Here is a 26,102-nt window from a genome sequence, read left to right as displayed (position 1 = left end):
AATAAATATAATGTGAGTGAAAAATAACCTTGTGAGCCATCAAGATTTTTGGCTTGTTACAGCAGCTCAGTTTAGCTTAAGATGACTGGTATAACCCTCTCAGCACATAGGATTTAAACCTCGTTTTAGAATAGACTAGGTGCTCTCCTGAAGGACTCTTGGTTTGTGGAAGACTTCCTCAGGGCAGGCAGGCAACGAGGCGGTGACTAATGATCGGTCCTCCTCCATGTGAGATTCAAGTTCAGGCAATTTCAGCTCAGCCACGGTGAATGCACAGTGACCTTACCTGAGATACATATATATATATGTATTTTTTAATCCTCACCTGAGGACATTTTTCCATTTTTTGTTCAGATAGAGAGGGAGGAAGAGAGAGAGAAACATTGATGTGAAAGGGACACATCGAGTGGCTGCCATCCACATGACCCAACCAGGGCCGGGGATAAACTGCAAGCAAGGTATATGCCCTTAGTGGGAACCGAACCAGGGTCTCTCTGAACCGCAGGGCGACGCTCTAACCGCTTAGCTAAACTGGCCAGGGCTACCTGAGATATTTTTAAAATGAGCCACTCTGGACTACTTAGAGACTCTACGTGGGTGTGACTGAGTCATAGTGCAGTTGTTGCGAGCTGTTGTTTATACCTGTATTCTTGTTAAATGTCCTGAAATTCTAAGGTTAGAAAACAATTTTGGGACTGGAAACACCTCACTTTGGAATGCCATAGTAGTTTTCAATAGGGAAGGGGCTAGGGAGGGGCGGGCAGGGGAGGACGATTCAGTAGATCTGGAAGAAGATGCAGTAGATCCAAAGGGTTCACTCCTGTTTTTCTTCTTTCCAATTAAAGCTGATTCCATGATGGGAGTATCAATCTGTGGAGAATAGCTTGCTTGTTTTTCTCCCCAAAGGGGAAAATTCAGCACCTGTGCTTAGAGTTGTGTTGAAATGACTGAACTCAGAATGCATTAGGGATCCAACTGCAGTTCAGTGATGATGGACTCAACAATTGGCAGCAGTTCTTCAGAGAATACAGGCTGTGGTTTCCTCCCGGGATGACTCTGCCGGGCCCGCTGGCAACAGTGCTAGTGGAAAGTGCAAACAGTTAGCTGAGCCTTAGAGACAGAAACAGCAGATGAGCAGAAGATGACACATCAGAATAAAGCACAGGGAGGAAGCCGATTTCCTCCCTCACATTCTGGTTAGGGTGGGTTAAGGACAGAGGCCTCAGAGAATTAGTTGTGACTCTCAAATCTTATTTGGCCTCAAGGACTTCCTCTATTTCCTCCAGAATAAACAAATAAAGGATCAAATCAATCCTTATGGAACACTTGCATATGAAGAAGGGCAGATGAGTGGAGGTGGCTGGCATGGGTCACTGGTGGCCCCTCATCCACAGTAGCTCATCACCATGTTGTCAGGACAGCCTGCATTGCTTGGTCTTCTTCAAAGGGAGGCAGTACCTAGTAACTAATACTAGGGTACTAGTTAAGGGCATGGGCTCTATAGCAGAAAGACCCAGTTTTTCTAGGATCTTTCTGTCTAGATTGAGCATGCACTCATTTTGCTTGGGTAAGTGATATAGCCTCTCCAAGCCCTGATTTTACCCAAGGCTTAACCAAACCAGAGTGCTCCCTTGAACAGTGGTTTCGAAGTTCAAGTGAGCTAATTCATACACAGTGCCTGCAACATAGCTGGGCATGTAAAATGCTTGAGCAGTGCTGGCTAGTATTACGGTTCCCAGTCTTAGCTGAGAAAAGTCAAAGTGAAAGGGGGTTAAACTTACTACACACATTCTTATATTTAAATAAAGAGATATGAAGTTACAAAAACAAGTGGATGGGGTCTTTAATGGATATAAAGAAGTTATAATCAAGAATACAATACCTGCTCAATAGACTCTGGCAACAAGATACTACATCGGTTGTGTTTCTAGGTAAACTGGAGTTGAAGACGTTCTCTAGACTGTGATGGCAGTTGACGTCTACAGGAGTGCCAGAGAGAATGCCTGCAAGTGGAGCAGTGCCCTTCGTATATTAATTAACAAGGTCCCTGAGCTCTCCTTCTGTTCTTAGCTTCTCCACCATGCCCCACGCACCATGCCCCACGCACCATGCCCCTCGCACCATGCCCCACGCACCATGCCCCATGCCCTGTTTGCTTAAAGGCAACTCTGCCTCTTTACAACGTGCTTAAAGGCAGCTCTGCCTCTCGGCTTCCTGCAGCAGTATACACTGCATACGCAGGTTGGAAACACTGTCCCCTGGAAAGCTGCCATCCTATGGGCACAGGGAGACAGGACACAAAGGACAGGATGCGGTACCTGCGATGCAGGCTGTCATGAAGCAGGCTGTGGTCCCTGCGATCAGAGCTCTCACTGCCCCTGAGGTGATGTCGTGCTTTCTGGAAGGAGCCATGGATGCTAGGAAACATGGAAGCAAGCACGAGAGACTGATGTCGAGACTATTGATTAGGATTCCAAATTCCCAGCCTCTGAGAATGGTCCTGGGGCCAGTGTCTCAGGTCAACTAACTTAAAAACAAAACCAACTTAGCTGGGAAATTCAAGATTCAAGAGCTTAGTGATGAATTTCACATCCAGAGAAGTTCTCTGGTGTGTGAGGAAGGGAGGAAGTTTGTCCACCAAAGAAACAAGTCCTCAGTTTCACCCAGAAGGCTCCTGGTATGTTGGGGGCATGGCAAGGCAAATGTGTTGCAAAGACGAATTCCAAATACCTGCAATCAATTCGTCACCATCTATGTCTATGCCCATGACAGACCTCCCGATTTAATCACAACATTTTCCCACTGAACTTCCACTGGACCTCAGAATCCTCCTCCAGGTGGCCATTATAAACCTCCTGGAATTGGCATACAAAGTGAAACATATGTGTCATCCCTGGGGAAAAACACCTGCCCACTGGAGCACATTCTTTCTCAGTTTGTCTTGGGTATACATAGGGAAACTACATTGCAGAGCAGGGATTAAAACACAGACCCAAAGGATTTACTACGATTGCAGCCCCCACCCCCGACACAAACAGTGTTAATGATATTCTTTCCACTTACTGAGCGCGCCGACCACTATTCCTAGGGAGCTGATGTTGGCAAAGCCACAGAGAGCATAAGTGGCAATGGTCTCCGAACGAATCTGCAAGTAACATAAACACACAGATGTCTACATGGTGCGACCCAGCTTATAAATCTGACAGCCTAACCAGACTTCCTATTGTGACCATGGAGACAGAACTGACAGGAAATGTACAGTGCGTGGTGTCCAACACTTGCTGCTTCCCAGACTCTTTTTTTTCCCATCTCCCCCTAAATTTTGAGGGAGAAAAAGGGTCTATGTGGATTCAGAGACTCTCTATAAAGGACTTGGGGTTGGTCGTAATGGCCTCTACAAATGACTACATTCTGCTCCATAACTTCTAACCTTCAATATGACCTGGCTTCCTGTTATGTGCCAGGCACAGTACCAGCTACTGAAGATACAAAATTGGTCCCTGAAAATATGCACATTACATTTATTTAACAAAGGACTTGTCCAGAATGTATAAAGAACTGGTAACTCAATAGTAAGAAGACAAGCACCCGATAAAAAACAGATGAGAGATTTCACAAAAGATGCGAATGGCCAATAGCACATGAGAAGAAGTTCAACATCCTTACTCACGAGGAAATACAAATTAAACAGTGAGATACCACTACAGGTCCACTAAAATGGCTAACAAAGGTTGACAATAGCAAATGTTGGCAACGATGTGGAGCAACTGGAACTCTTGTACATCGTTGGTGGGCATGTAAGCGGACACAGCCTTGTAAAAAGCAAGCACACTCGACAGTTTCTTATCAACGTAACCTACACTGCCTGTGTGACCCAGAAATCCCACTCCCAGGAATTTCCCCAGGATAAATAAACACATACGCCCATAAGAAAACCGTACATGAATATTTATAGTAGCTTTATTCATAATAGTCCCAAGCTGGAAACAACCTAAATGTCCTTCAACAGGCGAATAGACAAAGTGTGGATATGCATAAAAGAAAACACCACTCTGCAATAAAAAGGGCAATAACTAGCACATGCAGCAACATGAATGCTAAGTGAACACTCATATGAAATTCTAGAGTAAACAAAAGTAATCTACAGTGAAAGAAGGAGCATTGCGGCCTGGGCCTGGGGAGGAGGGCTGTTGGCTACAACGGGATGTGAGGGAAATTTTCTGGGTGTGATAAGAATGTTCTACATGTTGGTTGTGCTCATGGTTACACAGGTGACACATTTGTCAAAACTCATGTACACCAAAAAAGGGCCTTTTTGTATGTAAACTATATTTCAGTAGAAAGAGTGTGCAAAGCGAATGACACGTGTGAAAAGGAATCTCACAGAGATCTGAGCAGCTCCCTTCAGTGCGGCTGTGCTGTGTGCTTGTCTGGCTTTGTGCCTCAGCTCTGACCATCTCACAGGGACATTAGGTGCCCGCTCAGAAGTGGGAGAATGAACAGTCCTTCTCACACACGGTGAGATGACGGAGGGTGGATTCGTGAAACCATGGACAAGCCCTCCGCCTCTACTCTGCTGGTCAGGATGCTGCTCGGGCCAGTCATTCCTTCTCAGGCCGAGGGACTGAGGACAGGAGGCTCGGAGGAGTCGGTGGGCTTCGTTGTTCACCAGAAGCACACCCAGTCTGTAAAGGCACCCACACTGAGGCAATAATTTTCTTTTTCAAAATCTGGAAAAATCTATGATTTGGTTCAAAGAACAAACCAGGCCAATGGCACATTTAAAGTAGTAGTGCCATTTTTTTTTTTTTCTTTCACTAACTGTAATTTAAAAAAAAAAAAAAATATATATATATATATATATATTTATTGATTTGAGAGAGAGAGAGAGAGAAGAAGGGAGAGGGAGAGAGAGAAACATTGATGTCAGAGAGAAACATTGATCAGTTGCCTCCCACATACATGCCGACCGGGGGTGGGGGTCAAACCTGCAACCTGGGCATGTGCCCTGACTGGGAATCAAACTGGTGATCAAACATGGGATGACGCTCAACCAACTGAGCCACACTGACCAGGGCACTAACTGGATTTTTCAAAGCTCACATTTAAGACTCAAGTGGTCATGGCAAGTCTGTTCATTATAAGGCCCGTCTTCTTTTTCATGGTTTCTGAGAACTCCTTTGTTGGTTTTCAATCAGTGTGCATGTAGCAGGCAGGAAAAAAAATATTTCAAGTATTCGAGCAGTCCAGCATTTCTGGACAAGGTCATTCTCATCCCCTGCTTTCTCTGCGCTTTTCATTTAGTTCAATTGGCTTCAAAAACAGGCAAGCCATTAAGAGATTGTGGGGAGGGAGCTGGCATAAAGCATTTGAGATTCCTCTTTCCCCTTTCTGAGGAGTCAGGGGAGGGGATACACAGATGTGGCCATAAAGGGTTTTATAATAAGAGGAAAAGGAGGCTGGGATGATTGCATTTTGCCTTTTCCCATAAATGTGCAAGATTACATGACGGAATGAGCTGCACTGTACTAGGAAATTAATAATAGATCCTACGGCTCTCCTTGTACATGAGCAAAGATGCCACATGTACAAGGACATTCACTGCAGCACTACTTCCAATAGCAAAATATTGGTAATACTGTTCATCAGCGAGGGACTGGTTGAAATAAATCACGGTGTGCTGATACAATAGAATACTATGTCACAGACACTGATATGGAAAGGCATCTGGAATAGGTCATTAAGGGCAATGATCAAGGTTAAGAACAGAGAGCCTAACATGGTACAGGGAGAGGGGCTGGGGGCAGAGAAAGGTTGAGGATGACTTACTTTTCCCTCTACATCATTTTGTGCCTTTTGAATTCTGTGCCATGGTATGTATTACATGTAAACAAACATGCAAGGTATCATGGTTAAGGGACAGAACATGATGGAGCAATAAAGACCTCATTCTGCGTATGTGGGTGCTGCATACATGTTCTGACCTCTTAACTGGAGATCAGCAGTGGGCATAATTCAATGAATTACATTGGATTTCGCCTCATGCACCTGGATCTTACACTCCAGTTTCATGGTACCTTTCCTAGGAGACTGCTGGCACCCCCCCACTGCTTCTTGGTTGGGAAACAAGAAATTGCAGGGACTCATCCCCATTTTGTTCATTGGAAATAAGATCGGGAAAAGAAAAAATGCTCTTCCCCTCATGACAACACTAGTAGAAGACACTGAGCTCATATGTCCAAGTGCCTTTCATGCGCTTGCTTCTAGTGGAGCTCCTCCTCAACTGGATCAGCGCCCCTGTCCTTTTCTCTCTCCTCGTGTGAACCTGTTCACGCACCTGCTTGGCACTGCTGGGATGGCGAGCTTGCTCTGCTCAGGAGCAAAACCACTTTCTCTTGGCAGCTGGTAGGTGGGGATGGAAAAGGTTTCACATAATCTAGCCTATTGTTGGCTGGCAAGCTGGTTAGTGGTGGCATCTAAACAATGAGGACATTGGGCCCAGCTCCACTGTGCTGTCAGGTGAAGAATGAACACTTGAGAAACAGGAGACCCACAGAGCCACTGCTCATATCAGATGTGTGGGTCACAATGCCCCGACCATAAAGTAGGAATTAGTACTTTCCAGGAGTATGCTGTTACATGTGTGTACTATGTGGGAGTAAATTTGCATGTTCTCTGGGAGGCTGGGAGAGGTGGTGGTGGTGTTCACAGACGGACTGTCTGTTTCCATTGGAACCTTGGGCAGCATGCTTTCCCTCCCCGTTCCTTTTAAAGCCAAATATGTGCCTAGGACATTAACTCCAAAGGGATTGTTTCAATGAGCAATGGTCAGAAGCGTTCACTACTTCCCTAAGAGCTTCCCTGTGTGACAGTTCTGATCTTCAGGAAAGTAAAAGTTGGGGACTGAACTGCAAATATGGCCTGAATAATGACCTCACCTGAGTTCTCTTATCTCATCCAGGGCCAAGCAGACACGAGCATCTCCTTGCAGCCTATTGACCTGAAGTCCTGGCGTAGTTATGGGATGCTTATCCCAGAGGTTCAGACCCTTCTTGGGATTCACAGTGTTCAAAAGTAAATGATCACCCTCATGGAATGGACAACAGTGTGGTGATAGTGGGGCGCGGTGGGGGAGTGGAGGCGGAAGAAGGCATAGAGGAGATAAATGGTGTTGAAAAATTAAATTAAATCAAAAAAATAAAGTAAACGATCTCTGTGGTAAGGATTAGTTGTGTTCCTCTACACACACACACACACACACACCACACACACACACTGATTAATTAAACATAACTGAAAATTATGAGGTGCTAAGTACACGATGAGCTCCACGAGACCAGGGATTTTGTTCTGTTTGGTTCCCTGGTGTATCGCAAGTGTGCTGCTGACACTCAGAGGCACCAGTAACTATCTGATGAATGTACGTGTGATGAAAAAGTGTACTGAAAATCAAAATATTTACTCACCGACATATATTGCTGCACACCGTTCACAAATTTGGGCCCAGCCTCTTTCCTTAAATTGATCAATTTTGAGAGATGCTCATAAGCCACAAACTCATTGAAGAATGACTTGTAACCTAAGAGTTTGGCAACCATAAAGCTGTCCTGCCAGTCCACTCCCATCATGAAGGAGAGGGGCATGAAGATGTAGGAGCATATTAGCTACAAAAACCAAAAATAGATGCTTTGTTAGAGTAGTGATCAGCTTCTGCCTCACCCTTGTGACAAGACTGCTGCTACCCCGACTGTTTCCTTGCGGCATAGAAATCCCTCCACACTCTCACCCGTCTCTAGCCACTAGAAATCAGGGTTGGAACTGGTCGTTTGAAGTAACCTGGATTCTTGGGACAGGGTCAGGAGGGAATGACTGAATGTTGGGGAGAGGAGGGTGTTAAGAGACAGAGGAGGTGGGGAGATGGGGGCTACCTGGTAAGTGCATACATCGGGTAAGAGTGTGCTGTAAGTAGTTAGGGAAGGTTGTTCAGAAACCTATTTTATTTTTAAACAAAAATAGGCAGAAATAAGATGGAGGAGAAACATGGTAGAATTATACCTCGAAACTCAGCTGTGGGCAGTCGAGCATGTTTCCGAACCAGGACAGGGCAGAATTCACAAAAGACAACAGGGCTATGAAGGCAATCAGATTCACAGCGATGTTTGCCACCAGGGAGATGGACGAGGAGGCTCCCTGCGTTGCGGCTTCTAGGAGATTCCTCGAATCGCTGGATGGAAAGATAGCACCCCCAAAATTACCGAGGGGTTGTCTGTGGATGGATATACGTGTATGGGAATGGCCTAATCAGAGCTCATCTGGATGGAGAGGCCAAGTCTCAGGCCCACGTCTGAGTCAAAATACTCAGCTGAATTCTATGAAATCATGATGGCATTTGTAATTGTTGAGTCTAGGTGATGAGTGTTTAACTGTTATACTACTCTTTTAATATGGGGTCATTTATAATGAAAAAATTAGCAAAAGATAAACATTTAGGTTTTAAAAATTATATTTAATCGAAATAGCTATCAGAGAATGTTTATAAAATAAATATTCTTGGTATAAGAACAGTTCAAGGAAGGTCTGAATATCCATAACCTCATTTAAGAAATGGAATGTCATGCCCAGCTGGTGTGGCCCAGTGGTTGAGCGTCGACCCAGGCACCAAGAGGTCACTGGTTCAATTCCCAGTCAGGGCACACGCCCAGGTTGTGGGGGCATGCAGGAGGCGGCCAATCGATGTTCTCTCTCGTCAATGTTTCTATCTCTCTCTCCCTCTCCCTTCCTCTCTCTGTAAAACCAATAAAGAAAAAAGAAAGAAAGAAATGGAATGTTACCATCACCTTTGAGCCCCCAGTGCCGTTTCTTTTTCTTTTTTTTAAATCCTCACTGGAGGACATTTTTGCATTTATCTTCAGATAGAGCAGGAGGGAGAGAGGGTGGAGGAGAAACATCGATGTGAGACAGACACATTGAGTGGTCACCACCCACACGATCTCAACCAGGGCCAGGAACAAACTGCAGCCCTGGTACAACAGAGGTACGTGCCCTTAGCGGGAACCAAACCCGGGACTCTCCGGTCCGCAGGCCGACGCTCTAACCACTGAGCAAACTGGCCAGGGCCCAGTGCTGTTTCTTAATCTCATCCTCTTCTCTCTAACCTCAGAAATACCCGGCTCCCTTGAAATTTATTGATCACTCCCTTTCTTTTCAATGTCCCTACTTGTCCATATCCCCAAGTAACACATTGTAAAGGTTGACACATTTTTCTAACTTTATAAGTGGAATCACACATATTTCATATATACATTTGATAACCTGCTTTTCACTCGTGGTTAGCATGTTACCTATAAACAAACAAGGGACGGATCTCAAAAACATGTTGATTGATTAATTCTGTGATTGCATGAAACACTCTTAAACATCCTAAGTCCCTTAGTCTTTTCCACAGAGCCTAAGAAAATGAACCAACGAGGGGCTCAGGATACTGTATCACACTGCCTCTTCCCTATTATATAAGAAACTTCTAGAAATGGTTATCCTATGGCTTTCCAATGGTCTCCACCCAAAGCTCAGTGAACACTCTACTATATTTAATATTTGCATTGAACAGTCAAGTAAATGTATTTGCATTCAGGTCTTTAGAAAGGTTTTCTTCCAGTGCTGAAACAAGATTTTTTTGGGTGATGTCTAAATAGTCCCTGGGAAATTCAATTCATTTACTGCCATAATTCACTGTGCTCTCTGATGACCACATTTTTGCTGTACTTTGAATTTGGATCCTCCCTCCCCCTCTGGCTGGTGTAGTCATGAGCTGGGTGAATGTGTTCTCCTTACCCATTTTCCATTTTCATGGCATTCTTGAGAGTCACTTTAGGGGTTTCTGTCTCAGGCCAAAAGAGTTTAGCAACAGCCAGTGATGCAGGTGCTGACATAACCGAAGCCGTTAACAAGTGGGTGGATGAAACCTGCCAATTCAGGAGAAACAAGGCCAGCTTAGGTATAGCTTTTCTGTTGTGTTCAGAATGAAGGACCCAAAAGCCTTACAAGGGAGAATATGGACAGGAATTGATTCTATGACAGACAACAATGTTTCTTTGGAGGCTTGGAAGAGCTCACTTAGCCAAGTCAGCCTCACTTTGAGAGTCAGAGGGAGAAGGGAGGAATTTGTGTGAACTAATCACATTCTCGGGGAGAAGCACTGACTAGTCCGATCGTTTCAGAAGAGAATTAATCCTGTTCTGTAGGAACTTTCAAAGAAGCTCCTCCACCTCTCTGTTGTCCTTCTAAATGTTCAAATAGTCCCTAAAGCCCATATTTCATAATGTCATCAATTTAGATAGGAGCTATCTTGGGGTACAGGCATGGGCACACCTCCATTTTTCTTCTGCCCTCCTGAAATCCTTTGTGTCTTTACGTAATATCATTTATCCAGAGTCCCTTGAATCTGAAGCTATCTCTGCTCTCCTCACTGCCAGTCGACTTAAATTCTTTCCCCTTTCTTCCTCACACCCCTGTTGTTTCTGGATTCTCGTCTCTTGTAGTTTGAGAATTCTAGAATCCACACCTCTCTTTCCACTCCCATCTGGGGTACTGGTCCAGCTGCTGTTCCTGAGGTCTCCTAGCCCCTTTTCTTCTTCCCTATTTTTACTGATTGGTTTTCCGGGGCCCAGAGGAAGTCCTGGACTGAAACACGGCCACCTTGTAAGAATTCCTAATCACTGGGTCACACAGCTGCTGTGTATTCTGTTTCCCCACTGGGGGCTGCATCTCTGTGCGGCTTGGAAGCTCTGTGCTTGGGGCACATGCACCAGTTATCATCACAGTCTCTGGCCTCATACCAAAGGCCCCAGCTCTCATACTGGGCTGTACATTGAAATCTGGAGAGTTAAAAAAATAGATGCCTGGAGTCTCATCCCATGAGATTCTGGTATAATTACTCTGGGTTATGGGCTTGGGCGTGAGGGCTTCTAAAAGCTCCTGGGTGTTCTAATGTGCAGTAAGGTTTGAGAACCACTGCTCCAGGCCAGGAGTCAAGACAGCATTTTCTGTAAAGGGTGAGGGAGTAAATCTTTTTGGCTTTGGGGGCCACAAGAATTCAACTCTGTAGTGTGCAAGCTGCCATACAGAAATGAATGGGAGTAGTTGGTGTCCAATAAAACTTCAATTCCAAAAAAAAGAGAGATCTAGATTTGGCCTATGGGCCCTAGTTTTCTGACCCCTGGTCTAGATCGCCTTTGCTAATGTCAGTAATAGTTTTCTTTATTTATTTTTATCAAATTTAAATTCTCAACCAAAGTAACCGCATAATACAATTTCATTTTGTTATGATTGGGTATAATTCACATTTAGGTGGCAGGGATATCAGAATGAAGCCTGAAAAAGGTCACTCCATTCAAATCGGCCAAAGGAACTGTGACAGATACAGCAAAAAGGACACTCTTTTGGCCTCTTTATCCAGCTGCAATGGGAGAGAAAAAACAAAAAAGAAATAATAGTAGCAAAGAAAGAAGAGGTTGCACTTCCATAAATTAATCCCCAAACATTCTTACCCCAAAAGAAATGTATGCACCTAACACGCTTCCGGCAATGGTAGCAAACCCAGCGGTCATAACTGCATGGAGTTCAGACTTGGTGATGTATGGTAAGTATGGTCGGACCAGCAGTGGGGACTCCGACTGGAAACAGAGTGATCAGATTAAACATTCCATTATACATTTTGGGGGTCTATAACAATCTACTGAAACTTCCATTCTCTAAATGCAATATTTCTTTCTTTCTTTTCTTTTTTTATCCTCACCCGAGGACATTTTTCCATTTTTGTTCAGATAGAGAAGGAGTGAGAGAGGGGGAGAGAAAGAGAGAAACATCGATGCAAAAGGGACACATCGAGTGGCTGCCACCTGCATGACCAACAAAGGCCAGGGACAAACTGCAACCGAGGTACGTGCGGGAACAGAACCTGGGTCTCCCTGGACTGCAGGCCAACGCTCTAACCACTGAGAAAACCAGCCAGGGCTCTAAACACAGTGTGTTAAGTTTGCAAAGTCTGCAAGGCCCATTCATGTAAGGCCCCCACCTAGCCTAGGGTTGGCTTCTGACGGCTGTGTACACTTTTCTAAGGTGGGAACATTATTGGCCAGTAACTCCACCCAGGGCCCTGGCCTTGTGAATTGTGATTACCAAGCCTCTGTGACTTCCCACCTTCCAGCTTCATTTGACAGACCCTAAGTCACTTTGCTGACACCACAGGGAAATAGAGACACAGTATAAAAAAATACCAGCAATAACAAGGACAGGGGCCACAGGCCCTTTTCTCATTGAGAATCAGAGCCCTCTCTTCCCCTGGGGTGGAAAGGAATTGGAGAGGGTGTAGTTGTAAAGGCTCGAGTTCCATTAAGGAGTGCTGGCCGCCTGCAGCGTGCGCCTCTCCATAAATAATAGCTGTACTTTTAGCATATTAAGTACCAAATTGAACACCACAGAAGCATGTGTGCAATTTTGCAATTTTGCCCTCATTATTTCTAGTTGTTCTATAAGATTGAATGTGTTGAGTTTCAATTTATGGACTAAATTGAAACTCAGTACATGAGCCCTCTTACCCCACAGGTAGAGTAATCAACTCAAGATGGTGCCCTAATTAGTCCTGGGAGATTTTATGACTATAATTATAATAATTTCAATTCTTAGGGAAGGAATATGGGCCCCGCTCTAAAGACTGTGCTGCAGGCTACAAGCTGGGCTGACCAACAAGAAGGCTCAGCCTGCCTGAGGCAGTGGTAAGCCTAGGATTTGGGGCCATATGTTTTTCTGGCTGATTTGCTTTTTGCTTCAAATCCAGTTTCCTTGGGCAGCCATGATGGCAAGCATTCATACTTGGTTTCTGTGGTGTGTGAACCATTCTATCCTGAATGATGAGGATGATCATTACCATTTTTTAGTTATCCACCCCCCAGGCATGCTGCTGTTTTGGCTTTTTTTTTTCCTTAAATGGACTTCAGGCAAAAGAACACTTATCGATGTGACGGGTCAAGGAGATAAACATGTTTTTGTTCATCAGCATTTTTCTCCAGGCTCAGCAAAGATAGATTGTTGGCCAGTTCAGAAAAGTGAGAAAGAGCTCGGGTATGCACGCAGCTGCTTGGCTCTTGGTGAAAAGTCTTTTTTGGTCTCTTCCATTACCATGAGCGTCATCCTACGGAATGGGCGGCTGCCTTAGGATATGAGTTAGAATGAGCTTTAGGATAAACGGTGAGCTCCCTTTGAGTGGGCGAGCTGCTAGCCTCTGAAGGGTGAGCCAGGGACTGCAACAGTTCAGTAAGTTCAGAAAAGAGTTACTGAGACTCTATACACGAGAAACCTAATGCTTTGATAAAATGATTCAGTCTTTCTTCCTGTCCATAAACTTCTAAAAACTGAAATTCCACAGTAGTGCTCCGAGACTCTTAGAAGGGATCTCAATCTCTGTCGTTCTCACTTTTTTTCCCTCTTTCTCTGGAATCCTGGACATTGTCAATACTGAATGTTTCTTATTTTGACACCCTTCTCCTTACACTGAAAGAAATAACACAGTCATTTTTAAGTTTCACTTTCTGAAAAGAGCATCCATTTGAGCAGGTGTTTTATTTTATTTTATTTATTTATTTTTATCCTCACCCGAGGACATTTTTGCATTCATCTTCAGAAAGAGCGAGAGGGGAAGAGAGAGAGAGAGAGAAACATCGATGTGAGAGAGACACATTGACTGGCTGCCATCCACATGACCCCAACTGGGGCCAGGAACAAACTGCAACCGAGGTACACGCCCTTAGCGGGAACTGAACCCGGGTCTCTCTGGATAGCAGGCCGATGTTCGAACTGCTGAGTTGAACCAGCCAGGGCTTGTTTTATTTTTTAATATTAGAACTTACCTGTCCTACGAATATATTGCCAGCAGCAACTACAGATTCAATAGGAGATGATCCCATAGTGACCAGCATTATCCATCCAATCTAAACAGGAAAAATCAATGAAGAACTATTTTTATATACACAAAACTTCAAAGTAGGAATAAAAATCTTTAAACTGGAGGAAAATGCTGTGACCTTAACGATTGTTGGCAGGCAGTGATGGTGCCACACGTGAGCATATCATACCTAGTCCATAGAGCAGGTGGATCAAATCCTCCTGTTTGAGTCATAAGTCTGAGTCATTGTTTATAGTTTGAACATTCTATAAATGAATTTCTGTTGAAATATTATAAACAGTCATGCAGGTTTTACTGCATTCCAAACACTGTTAAACCCTATATCCGAGTAATGCATTTAAATCCTCATAATAACCTTTTGAGGGAGGTCCTATAATCATGACCATTTTATAGAAGAGCAAACCAAAGCACAGAACAGTTTAATTGTTTTGTAAAGATCACTCAACTACTAAGTAGTGGCATGTAGTTGAGGTTTGGCCTTTCCTACTTAACTCAAATGAACATAGTTTACAGTTTCACTTTCCCATGGGTCCTCCAAACCAGAGCCGGTGGGGCGCACCTCAGGATGAGAACTTTCAACTGCATTTTCTTTCCTTTCTGCTTAGTTGTGAGCACAGTAGTTCTGAATGTTTAAATTGACACTCAGATCATTATGGGCCTTGGCACTCTTGTTGAAATTCTGAGTTCTGGGGGTAGTCTGGTTCCTTCTCTCCCTCTCTCCATGTTATTCGTTTACGGGGATCAAGGCTGTGACTGTGCCAAGGTCCTGTATGTCCTGCCTCGATCTGGTGGGCATTCAAGCTATGCTACACATTTCCTATTTTTTTTTTATCAAACATATGAATGTAGGACTGAGATTTGCTGGGGCAGCAGGAATGAGATTAACTTTTCAGACGTAAAAAAAGAAAACTGTGAGCTTATAAAACTCTCCCAGGAGCGAAAAGATTTCCCTTTCCCCTTTCTTGCTTGGATTCTCTAGCAACTCAGACCAGGAGCACCCGCTTCTGTGATCTCCTTACACAGTGACTCCTTGTAAGGCTCGGGGAAGGGGGGTGGGCAGCCAGGATGAAGAAGGAACAATGCCGCTCCCCCCGCAGGTGTCTGACCTGTTGGAGTCAAGCCTTTGGCCTAAAGAAATCACTGCTAACAGAAGCCCCTGAGATAAAATTCCCTCTGCAGGAACATGTGGGATTTTGGGTGTTTCAATTTCGTAAGTTGGGTGGTGGTGGTAGATCTTGGTACAAAGAGAAAAGTACTTGAAAATACCTGGATAAAAGGCATGGAAGACTCTGTCTCTGAAATATTTCAGCTCTACACTTGTCACCCAACCCCTGCCAGTCCCGGTACCTTTCTAATGATCCACTGCATCAGTCCGAGGTAGTAGAGCATGGACATCACGGTGCTGAAGAAAACCACAATGGGCAGCACCTGGGTGGTTGGGGAGGAAAGTGATCACTGGTTAATGTGGTCCCAGCAGTGTTCGTAGGTTTCAGATCAATCTCTTTTCTGCCTCCCTCTGCCCCTCTGAGACATCACAACAATACTAGAAACTCCTCTGAACTGAACAATGCTTTTACTGGGCTGTCCCCACTGACCGTCTCTTATACTAATTTGTTCTGGGTAAGCTTGAGTATATTTCATTGGAAACTTGACATTTTTTTCTCTGCTATGATGAGCTCTTCCTATTTGTTTCTCAGAGAAGGAATGAAGTTTGAAGGGAATTTGTAATAATTAGACCAACCAACTGAAGGTGCTACCAGCAGATATTCTTGTTCTGATATGAAACAGACATGGGTGCCACCACTCATTAGCAGAGTAACCGGGGTGCAGATGAAGTGTGAGCAACCTTAGATCCTCATTCCTAGTGGCCACTCAAATCAGACACAGCGTGGTAAGTACTTACACACTGTGCCTCCTACAGAGTAAGCTCATTCATTTAGTTTTTAAAACAGTAATTGTTTTACTTATAGATTTTTGAATCACTAAAATGATTAAACTTTGGAAACTAGTTAACTTCTGTGCTGACAAAATGTTGTCTTTTCCTAGATCCTATTTTCCTGATGCTCTTTGGGTGCCTTCCATGCAGCCTGTGTGTCTACAGGGAACAGCTTCTACCCCTCAGAGATCACACACAGCTGTGGTCTGCCTCCCTCCACCCTGCTACCCCACCTCACCCCTTCCAGCCCTCTGCCCCCCAGCTAAGTGGCCAGGGATAAGCTGCCACCGGAGGCACAGAATGATGGAAGACAATGTGCACAAGACCTAATTTAGAAAAATCTATTAATAATATATATTAAAAGACATTCTGTGCCGTTATTGAGAGCTCACTCATGTGCTTTTATTGGTCTTAATGGGCAGGCAGAGCCTTCCTGAAAGCTTCAGGGAGCTGGGGGGGTTCATCTCTCAAATGTCCCAACAGGGATTCTGCTCTGGCTGTAGGGGCAGAAGTTGCTGCTCCCCGGGAGACAAGATCTGAAGACATCAGACAGTCTGGGCAGCAAGTCACTTCTTCCTTGTGACTTTATTTTTCCAGTTCTGAATTAGATTCACAATATGAGCACATTTCAGTCACAATTTATAAGCACCTGACCTTTCAGGGGTGGCTTAGTTATCTCAGCACCGAAGCATCAAATCAACAGTTTTATTTTTATTTTTTTATTTTTTATTTTTTTATCCTCACCCGAGGACATTTTTTCATTTTTTGTTCAGGTAGAGCGGGAGGGAGAGAGAGGAAGAGAGAGAGAGAGAAATATCGATGTGAAAGGGACACGTCGAGTGGCTGCCACCCGCACGACCAACCAGGGCCAGGGACAAACTGCAACGGAGGTACGTGCCCTTAGCGGGAACCGAACCCGGGTCTCTCAGGACCGCAGGCCAACGCTCTAAGCGTTGAGCCAAACCGGCCAGGGCTCAAATCAACAGTTTTAAAAACCTGCAGTTTAAAAAGGATTCACCATTAATAGCTGGCCTAACTGGCAGAGTACACTGGAGGTAAATCGGGAGGCCCTAAGTGAGCAAACTATTTAGAAATGTAGGAACAATAACACACCACAAAAAATAAAACCGAAGAAAAAGACACATGCATCTTTCTGACTACTCAGCAAGTATTTATAGGGATTTCCCTGAGGAAGTGAGCTGCCTGGGGCCTGTGGGAGCCTTGGGAGGGAACCAGTAGGCCTGGCCATGGAGCCGGATGTAGAATAATGTCCTTTTTTTGGTTGGGAGAAGGCCCAGCCTCCAGGCCTGAGTAGGCAAAGGCTATGCTTAGGGAAATGTGGGAAAGAGTTAGTATGGGGATGCTTCCAGAAGAACAGAAGTTGATGTGGGTGACCAGCTGTCCTGGTTTGCTTGGGACTGAGGGGTTGGTTTCTCAAGCACAGAGCAGTCAACAACCCTGGATGCAGAAGCCATTAGTGGCCTATTGACTGCCAGGTACCTGATGTTCTTTTCACTGAAATCTCAGATCCTGTTCCCTCACATGATTGTTGTAGTATCTCAGACCATGCTACACGACCCCCCCCCCCCCACGATTGCTTTAATATTTCTGACTTTCTCTAGATGTTTTCCTTAATGCTATAGCAACAAAGTAAAATGTTTGCAGTCCACTGATTTCAGATATAACTGTAAATGAAAAGGGCAGTAATATGCTAAGCACCTACAACATATTCCTGGTTTCTGGTCGGTTAGATTCTATCTGAACAGCTACAAACACTGAGAAGTTACCAGAAAGAACATGACTACATAGAAAAGGAGTTTGGCTTTACCTTAAATGCAAAGAAGTGGTCTGTGTATTTCTCACCAAAGACAAACGAAGCACCAGCATTTGTGTACTCCAAGAACGTCTGCGTGGAGGGAAGGAAAAAGAAGGTCATTACAACCACTGAAGCGGTGGTTACAATTCACAGGACCGACCAGGCTCAGCAGAAGGTGGGGACCCAGAAAACTTGGATAGATTTAGAAAGTTAATTTCTCAGCTTTCCCCCCTTCATTAGATGACATGGAAGGGCATTTTTGAACTCTACCTGCATACATATTTCCTGTCATTTCTGACATTCAATCTGACTCCAGAATGCTCAAGAATGAGCCAGGTGTGGTAAATTATTCCAGCAAGTCACAGTTGACACATAGGTGGCGCTAGTCACCACTAGATGCAAAGAAAGCCTGTTTCTTCTCTATCTGTGGAACCATTTAAAAAGTGTGACAACCTTTGGACAGAATGAAGGGGGCAATCGGGGTAGGATGTAATGTAGTGGATAATATGGGTAAGGGACAATGATAGTATTAATAAAATAGACAGATGAACATACTCTACACAAACAAAATTATTTGTCTCACTCATTCTACAGAATTAAAATGTGGGTCAACTAATGCAGACAAATAAACCTATTTCTGACATGTCTTGAGAATTATACCCAAATGTTAAAAGCATTATAAAAGCAAGGTGTTCACTCGAACCCCACTTACCTGAACTTGTTTGCCCAGCCAATCAAAGGCGGTAAAGCCAGGCTTAGTCCTCAGTATTAAGAGCCCAAGAAGAAACTGTAACCCAATTCCCCAAAAGACAGGCCTCCAGTAAACCTATACAAAGAGATGAAGAGATATATCTTATTAGAAAGTGAACGCTGAACTCAGCACCAATGCCCAAAGGATCACTATTTCCTTGGAAGCCTGTCACGCGGCCTGTGACCCGCCTTCTGGAGGAGGCCAAAGCAGCGAATCCCTTGATGAAATCTGACCCAAACATCTCAGGGTTGCATTCTCTCTTCCTAATCCCGAGTGTGAAGCCTTCAGTCCCGGGAGGGTATGTACCGTTATGTTGTGATAAAATAACTTAGACACAAGAGTAGTCTTAGAGGGCCATTAAAGGAGGAAGGACCTGGCCCTCCTCGCTGTGCTGTTCATATTAGATACGTGCCATTCTTTCCCCTGCCTGGAAAATGAAAAGACAGAACATGACTTCTCTGTGTGCCCAAGGTTTGTTGATCTGACAATTTGTAAGTGAATTAAGTGAAATTCCACCCTGTTGAGGGGCTCTCATTTCACTGTAAAAGGCACCAATTAACTGGAATGCAGAGCCAGAGAGTGCAGCGGTAATGGGCCATCATCTGCTTTCCTTCTGGGCGCAGAGATGAGTGGCCTGCAAAGAACTATGGGATTGAAGGCATAGAATACAGTGGAGACATTCTCCAGGACAGGGCAAAAAACTGGGATCATATTAGGTGATTTTTTATTCTTTGGCTCAGCCTTTTAGCCAGTGACGTCTTCCAGAGTTTGCCTACAGGAGTCATACATGAAAGCTTCGGCGTCTCAGATTCTTGCCCACTTAATGGGCTGCAGGCTGACAGAACAAGGATGAAAATTGAATTCCATGTGAACAAAATTGTTTAAGGATGAAGTTTTGGAGTAAAACAGCCCAAATTGCAAATGGAAATTTGATAAACTGCAGAATTCAATGGAGGAATATTAGATTATTTGCTGGTCTGGGAAATCTGGATCAAAATGGATGAGTTTTCTTTGTATGTGTGTTTCACGGGGGGAGGTGGGGTATGTGAGTAGCAATTGGACTTGACAGGAGAGAACATCCCACTGGCTGTGTAGCTGAAAAATCACTGAGAGTGAAAAATGAGAGAGTAACCGTACAATGAAAGTTCTGGGAGAAGGGCACACTAGCCACCTAAAATATCATAGCAAGGTGAGACAAATATTGAATAACAGTTAAATTCTCCCACACTCATTAATTTGAGCAATTTACACATGAGGGAAAAAAGGGGGACCCCAAAAAGATCGATTTCATACTTACTTTGGTTGGGTATTTGGAAAATAGAAACAGCAAGATAATGTACATGATGAGCCCACCAAAGGACACCAGCTGCTGCTGGCCCAGTTTGGCGGTGTCAAAGATCAGCCAGAAAATAATCCCCAGGACCAGTGAGCTCCAAATCACCCTAAGACAACCGAGAAAGAGGCATTGGCATCATTTACTGCGTTAAGTTGATAATCTCAATCAGGCTTAAACTACCAAACAAAAAAATATTAGCAAGAGTAATACACCCTGGCACCAGGAAGTTGTGCTTCTAGAAATTGCAACAGATCTTCTTTGGTTGTGGCTATAAAGGCAAATAGCAAAAAAAATAAGCACTGCGTCTCCCTCACTCCACAACCCTTGGGCTCTTCGCTGGTTCAGGATGCATAATGTGGTCAGAGAGGAGAAAGGATGTTTGGAGAGGGAAGTCTGGTGATTTCTTTGAGAGATCGACTGGGAAACCTCACCTCTGATTTGGGAGATGGGTCAGGTGTTACCTTTTAAGGGAGAACTTGAAATGTGTTCTTTGAGGGATCTTACTGAGCCTCAGAGAGCTAAGTTGGACTTTAGACTGGGTTCTGACTCCCTGGGACATCTGGCAGGTTGGCAAGTCTGATTCATAGCTGGGTTGGCAGAGCCAGAAAGGGCTCTGTGTTGCTATTGCACAGTCCTAGTTTATTTGGCCCAGGGTGTGTGACGTTTCCTAGTAGATCCCATGTCGGCCATGCTGGGTAAATCCAGTCCTGGATCCCATCCAGTAGGGCGACCTGGAGGGGAGGCAGTCCCACAGACAGAGACTGAGGGAAAAGCCCGGAGTGGTCACCTGCAGGACACAGGGCCCTATGGGAAAAAATTGGCTTTAATAATTCACAGTCTCTTCTTCCTGAGGAGGCCTGAGCAGGAAGCTACCTCCCCAAGTAGAATCATCTCATGTTTTGGACATGTTTTCATTTAGGTAGCACTTGAAATTAAGGTAGTTTATAGGGACATTTGAACACATCTCAAATGAGTCATTGCCTTATCTAAGACGTGATTTCCTGTTTGTAAAACGAAGGCATTTTAACAGATTATCCCCTAGGTTTTTTCTAGCTGCAAGAGTCCTTAAATGAGAAAGCAATTTCAGAACAAAATTTTGAAATAGTGTTGGTAAAAACGAACACTCCTGTCAACTGTGATAAGAGAACCAACTGCATTTACCACTTCAGCCAGAACCAATGACTGTCCAGAAGTTTTCTGCCAGGAGAAAGGAACTCATCAATTCGATGTTCATATTTGGCCATAAAGTGGTCCCAGATCACAAAGAAGAGGGCAGCCACAGTGATCACGAAAAGGGGAAGGGCTCTGCGAAAATCCAGCACACAGGCTGCAATCACCATAGCCAGGTAACCTGTCCAGGAACAAAGGCAGACAGTGAACAGCACCAACAGCCCCGGAGTCCAGCCTCCAGCACTGATCTGGCTCAGTCAAGAGCAGGTTCAATGAACAAACCACTGAATACAAGAGTGTGCTCATATTCTTGATATGACTATGGCTCCTCTGATTATAAGTCCCTAACAGTCTCACCATAAAAGCTAGGAGGACAGGGTGCTAGGTCCTTTTACTTATTGGTAAGGCCTTGGGTCAACAGTAGGCTATTAGTAGTTTTTGGGAGTCCAAAGTTAGATGTGGATTTTTGACTGTGTGGTGGGGGTGGGGAGTGTTGGTGCCCTTAACCCCTTTGTTGTTCAAGGGTCAACTGTAAAAAGTAGAATCCCCACCCCCCACCCCCCCGCCCACACACACACAAAGAAAAGAAAAAGAAAAACAAAACAAACAAAAAATTTTAAAAAGAGAAAAATGTCAGTGTCAACTGTAGACAATTATAGTTCTGCCTTCAGGCAAGAGGAGTGGGGTACATGACCCCAGGAGACTCCTGGCATTGTACCCATTTAAATATCAACTGCTTATATCTCCTCTGCAATTAGATTCTAGCTGTGATAACCACTCTGTTTTCCAGTTACCTGGGTTTGCATTAACCAGCTTTCAAATCCACATCATAACAAAGGCCACAGAGTGGGTTACCTAAATTAACTAAATTAACGGACAGGGAGACAATCTGGGAAGTACCCCAAACTGAGACTACAGTTCAGGGCCTTCTTGATTTGCTTCTCTGTCTCTCTGGATGATTCATGAAGTCCCGGGAAAAGGAAGGATTTACTTTCTGTCCACAGAAAAGCTCAGTATAGTATTTGGGGACCCTCAAAGAGACACACTGGTATCCCAGCCCCTTTTGTTATTTACCTGCTAATAAGATGCCCCAGGTGACATACCGAATGGTGGTTTTGTGTTTTCTACGAAAATCACAAACTACGCCATAATTCCTGGCCAGATACCTATAACAACACAAACGCAAAATGACAGGCAGAAGTCAATGCAAAAAAACATGATACAACTAGAGGAGTCTTTGTAAATAAAGCAGGCAAACACACAAATTCACGAAGCTCATGTCCTACCAAATGGAAATGGGAAACTCATTACTGTAGACTAAACCCAGCCCTGGCTTGGACCCACCTTTGCTGAATGAGCATGTCAAGTGCTGAGAGATTACAGAGACACAGAAAACAAGTTCCTGGAAATAAATTGGGGGAGATTGATACTTAAGCAAAAGCTGAAAATAATACGTAGGATGAGAATGCTTCTCACTGGACTCTGAGGGCCTCCATTAGCCTTTATTAACTGTTACTAAATGTTGATTTAAAAAAAATCCTGCCAGCCTGGTGTGGCTCCGTGGTTGGGTGTCCACCCATGTACTGTGTTGACCCATGTACCAAGAGGTTGCCAGTTCGATTCCAGGTCAGGGCACACACCCATGTTGTGGGCCAAATCCCCAGTGGGGGGCATGCAGGAGGTGGCCATTTGATATTCTCTCTCATCTATGTTTCTATCTCTCTCTCCCTCTGAAAATCAATAATCAATAAAGGAAAAAAAAAGTAGCAGTGGTGGAGAGCAACATTTACTAGGGAACATCCATCCACTTTAGGTTGGATTTATCAGATTTTTTTTATTGCAGGGAATGTGTATAGTCCATTAAAGCAAACTGACACTGTATGGAGTAAAGTAGCTAGAAATAGATGCTTCTGCCATTTGGTTATCTAGGCTGAGCCACTTCCAACCTCCCATGGCTGTTTCCGACCCATTAACATTAGTGAAACCTGAGTACTTCTGACCACCCAGGAGGCTCTCTCAGCCCCCAGGGTCAGAGATTCATGAAGTGCAATGAAGGATGGAACTGGGCTCAGGTTTCTGAGGTGGTAAATATTTCTTGATGGTTTACATGTGACAAAATCTTTCCGTCTTAATTCTGACCAATTCCAAAGACATCCTCTGATACATAAAAGCAAAGTTCCTCAGAGACTTAGGAATTTAAATTAAATTTAAATAGGAATTTAGAAAATTGACAGATATTTCAGTGTTCTGATAGGGTACCAGACAATCTTGGACTAGGAATAAGAGGCTGTAATTGTAAGTTAGCTTTGTTCCTCTCTAGTTGACTAACCTTGAGTGTCACTTCTCTGAGCTTCATTTTCCTGGTCCAGAAAAAGGTAATACAATTTGCCTCTTCAACCTCGAGGGGTGATAAAGACTTGGAATACCTTCAGGACACCTCAAGGTAATAGCAAGTAGGTTGGGTTTTGAGAAACCAATTGCTTATTGATTGACATTGAGAAGGCGAATTAAGTACTTTTGTGTGGACTGGAGCAATTAGTTGGTAATTTACACCTGTAATGAAAAGACTGCCACGGATATTGGGTTCCCAGAACATCAGCAGTTTGAATTTACCATGTTGACTATCATAGGGCTCCACTGTTTTTCTGAAAATGGTTAAAGGATTGGTGATGGCGACCATATCTAATAAATAATAATAAATATTTAGCAATTAGGTGAGGATAAACAAAGGAGCAAAACCATTTGTTTAGGAGGAAGGTGTAGTTATTTCTCTGGTTTAAGTCTCTACCCTTTATGATGAATTTCTCGATCCTCCTCCTCATCTTCATTTCTTAGAGAATCCTGCTCAATGGTGACCGGCTCTTCACCCTGGAAATCAGACATTGGAGCAGAGATGCAATGATGAGAATCTTGGGCATAATGGACCCTGATCTCCTTTGCTCAGTAAACAACTTTCAAAATGTCCTTTCAAATTATTATTAAAGAAGTTAGCTCCTACTAAACATTTTCTTCTTCTCTCTCTCTCTCTCTCTCTCTCTCTCACTCACACACACACACACACACACACAGAGGTGTGTTCCAAGATCACACTTCTCCCTTTTCTTCCAAAGGAGCTGTTGAAATTTTCTCCTTTTCTTTAGGGAACAGACTCATATCTCTGCCTTTTGCTCCTATGTCTACTGTAATCATTCATCCCCAGCTCTGTTTTTAGGAAAGTGCTAAATGAAGTTAATACTATAGGATGCATAAATCTCCCTTTGCACTCAGCCAGCCCTAGTTTCCAAAGGACCGAGACCAAGGCCGGTTTTATGTCCCTGGCAGCCCAAGGCTTGGTCTGCAGATGCAAACACTAGCTCAGTATCTTCAAGAGCTGACAAACCTCCCCCAGGGATCTAGGCTTCTTCTATCAGTTGGGCTAAGGGAAATATTTTTCTCCCTCAGCTAGTCCTTGCTCTAATTAATGAGTGAAGTACAGGGTGGGGCAAAGTAGGTTTACAGTTGTTTGTATGGAAAAAGAATACAATAATTAATAAATAATAATGCAAGAATAAACTATTTCACATCCTCACAATGTAAACCTACTTCTGCCCCACCTGTATATACCTGGGCCAGCTTTCATGGACAATCTTTCTAGGTACCATATGAGCTCTTTAATATCCATAAAACCTGTCCTGTTCTCAGGATGGTGTAGAGGATTTCCCGTCTCTCTCCATTCTGCAGTAATGTCTAAAATAGGTCCAGCTATTGTAAGCAATGGCCAGGGAAGGCGAGGAGAAAGTATGCAGGTGTGGAGTGGTTTTGAACATGCTCTAAGAGGTAAAAGGTCAAATCTCAGCTTTTGTTTTCCATCATATCCTATGCAGACACTGGTCCTCTTTAACAGAACTCACAGACGTAAGTCAACAGCATGTCTGTGAGCTGAAAGGATTCACGAAGATCATGTAGTCCTTTGATGCCAAACTACGCTGTACTTCTGACTCAGACTGCCTTCCTTCCCGGGCAGGACCCCAGGAACCGGGAAGGTGAAAGGATCATTGTATGAAAGACCAGCTGAGTCCAAGCTGCAGGTGCCGAGGGCAGGGGCAGAGATGACCCTTATTCATTTTTGTTCCATCTAACACCAAGTCTGGCCAATATTAAAGTCTGGTAAATGTTTGATTTAAATTATTATAATTATTTTTTGTAGTGAAATTGCCCCAACTTACCTACTATCTATAGAATGTCAAGCATCACTTATTGTTTTCTTTTTCCCAATCTTTTTGTCTTTAAAACAAAATAAAACAGCAACACCAAAATCTTCTTGACCCCACAGTCACGGGACATCTACCCCGCTTCCTTCCCTTCACAGCCAAACTTGAAAGGGCTGCCTTTATTTTTAGGGCTCCCTCCTTCACATCCTGCTCAGTCAGCCCACTGTGAGCAGGCTTTTACTGAGGTGGCTTCTGGACCTTGGACCACTGTTACCAAATCCAATAGCTACTCCTCAGTCTTCACATTCCTGTTTACAACAGTGGAGCATCTAATTTCTGTTTTTGATGGTTTTGTGTGTGAAACAATTTTTGAAAAGACCTTTTAGGCAGTTTTAGGTTCACAGCAAAAGAGAGGGAAGGTACAGAGATTTCCCATCTACTCCCTGCCCCTCTCCTCCACGGCCTCCCTCATTAACGACTTCTCTCACCAGAGTGGTGCAGTTGTTAAAATCAATGAACCTACAAAGTCCATAGTTTACTTTAGGGTTCACTCTTGGTGTTTGTTGACAAGAGAAAATTTCTGAGATGTCCTACATTAAATTACAGCAGGCTGGACAGGTAGGAAGAAGAGATAAGAAGTTAATCAGTTATAGAAATCAACAAAAGATAGTTCACATTTGGAAAGTGTGTTGAAAGTTTGAATCAATTCCCGGGCAGCTAATTCAGCTCTTATCTAGAGAGACCAGCTGAGCACCAGAGCCACTGGCACCATCACATCTTCCTTACTCACAATCAACCCAAAAGCAGCAAACACTTCTTACTTATGGACTATGCACCTGTCCCAGAACTGTCTTTGCTTCACCTCCTGCCCCCTCCTTGTCTATAGCCAATGTAAATTCTTTTAAAACAACTTACATCTTTCTTCCTCAAACTCATTGTATAA

At 43.9% G+C, this 26,102-nt stretch overlaps 1 protein-coding gene across 2 annotated transcripts in view; it reads right to left on the bottom strand.

The window, feature by feature from the left end:
- Nucleotides 1-540: 540 nt before the first annotated feature.
- SLC28A3 (solute carrier family 28 member 3) overlaps nucleotides 541-26,102 on the bottom strand; it is a 52,107-nt gene continuing 26,545 nt past the window's right edge. The window contains exons 3-18 of one of the 2 annotated variants that reach the window (XM_036260759.1): nucleotides 23,758-23,837; nucleotides 22,044-22,135; nucleotides 20,961-21,150; nucleotides 19,761-19,905; nucleotides 18,425-18,538; nucleotides 17,725-17,802; nucleotides 15,308-15,388; nucleotides 13,905-13,985; nucleotides 11,547-11,672; nucleotides 9,832-9,962; nucleotides 8,056-8,266; nucleotides 7,467-7,664; nucleotides 3,064-3,145; nucleotides 2,319-2,417; nucleotides 1,883-2,003; nucleotides 541-1,080 (exon numbers count right to left, since the gene is read on the bottom strand). In XM_036260759.1, coding sequence (XP_036116652.1) covers nucleotides 954-1,080; nucleotides 1,883-2,003; nucleotides 2,319-2,417; nucleotides 3,064-3,145; nucleotides 7,467-7,664; nucleotides 8,056-8,266; nucleotides 9,832-9,962; nucleotides 11,547-11,672; nucleotides 13,905-13,985; nucleotides 15,308-15,388; nucleotides 17,725-17,802; nucleotides 18,425-18,538; nucleotides 19,761-19,905; nucleotides 20,961-21,150; nucleotides 22,044-22,135; nucleotides 23,758-23,837 — 1,956 coding nt within the window. In that variant the 3' untranslated portion in view covers nucleotides 541-953. The remainder of the gene's footprint in view (nucleotides 1,081-1,882; nucleotides 2,004-2,318; nucleotides 2,418-3,063; nucleotides 3,146-7,466; nucleotides 7,665-8,055; nucleotides 8,267-9,831; nucleotides 9,963-11,546; nucleotides 11,673-13,904; nucleotides 13,986-15,307; nucleotides 15,389-17,724; nucleotides 17,803-18,424; nucleotides 18,539-19,760; nucleotides 19,906-20,960; nucleotides 21,151-22,043; nucleotides 22,136-23,757; nucleotides 23,838-26,102) is intronic. The other variant, XM_036260760.1, reaches the window with a different exon arrangement.

This window comes from Molossus molossus, unplaced genomic scaffold (assembly GCF_014108415.1).
Source record: "Molossus molossus isolate mMolMol1 unplaced genomic scaffold, mMolMol1.p scaffold_m16_p_14, whole genome shotgun sequence".
In the NCBI taxonomy this organism is placed as follows: Eukaryota; Metazoa; Chordata; class Mammalia; order Chiroptera; family Molossidae; genus Molossus; species Molossus molossus.
Note: the sequence above shows the minus strand (reverse complement) of the source record. Positions and strands in the feature narration are given on the sequence as shown.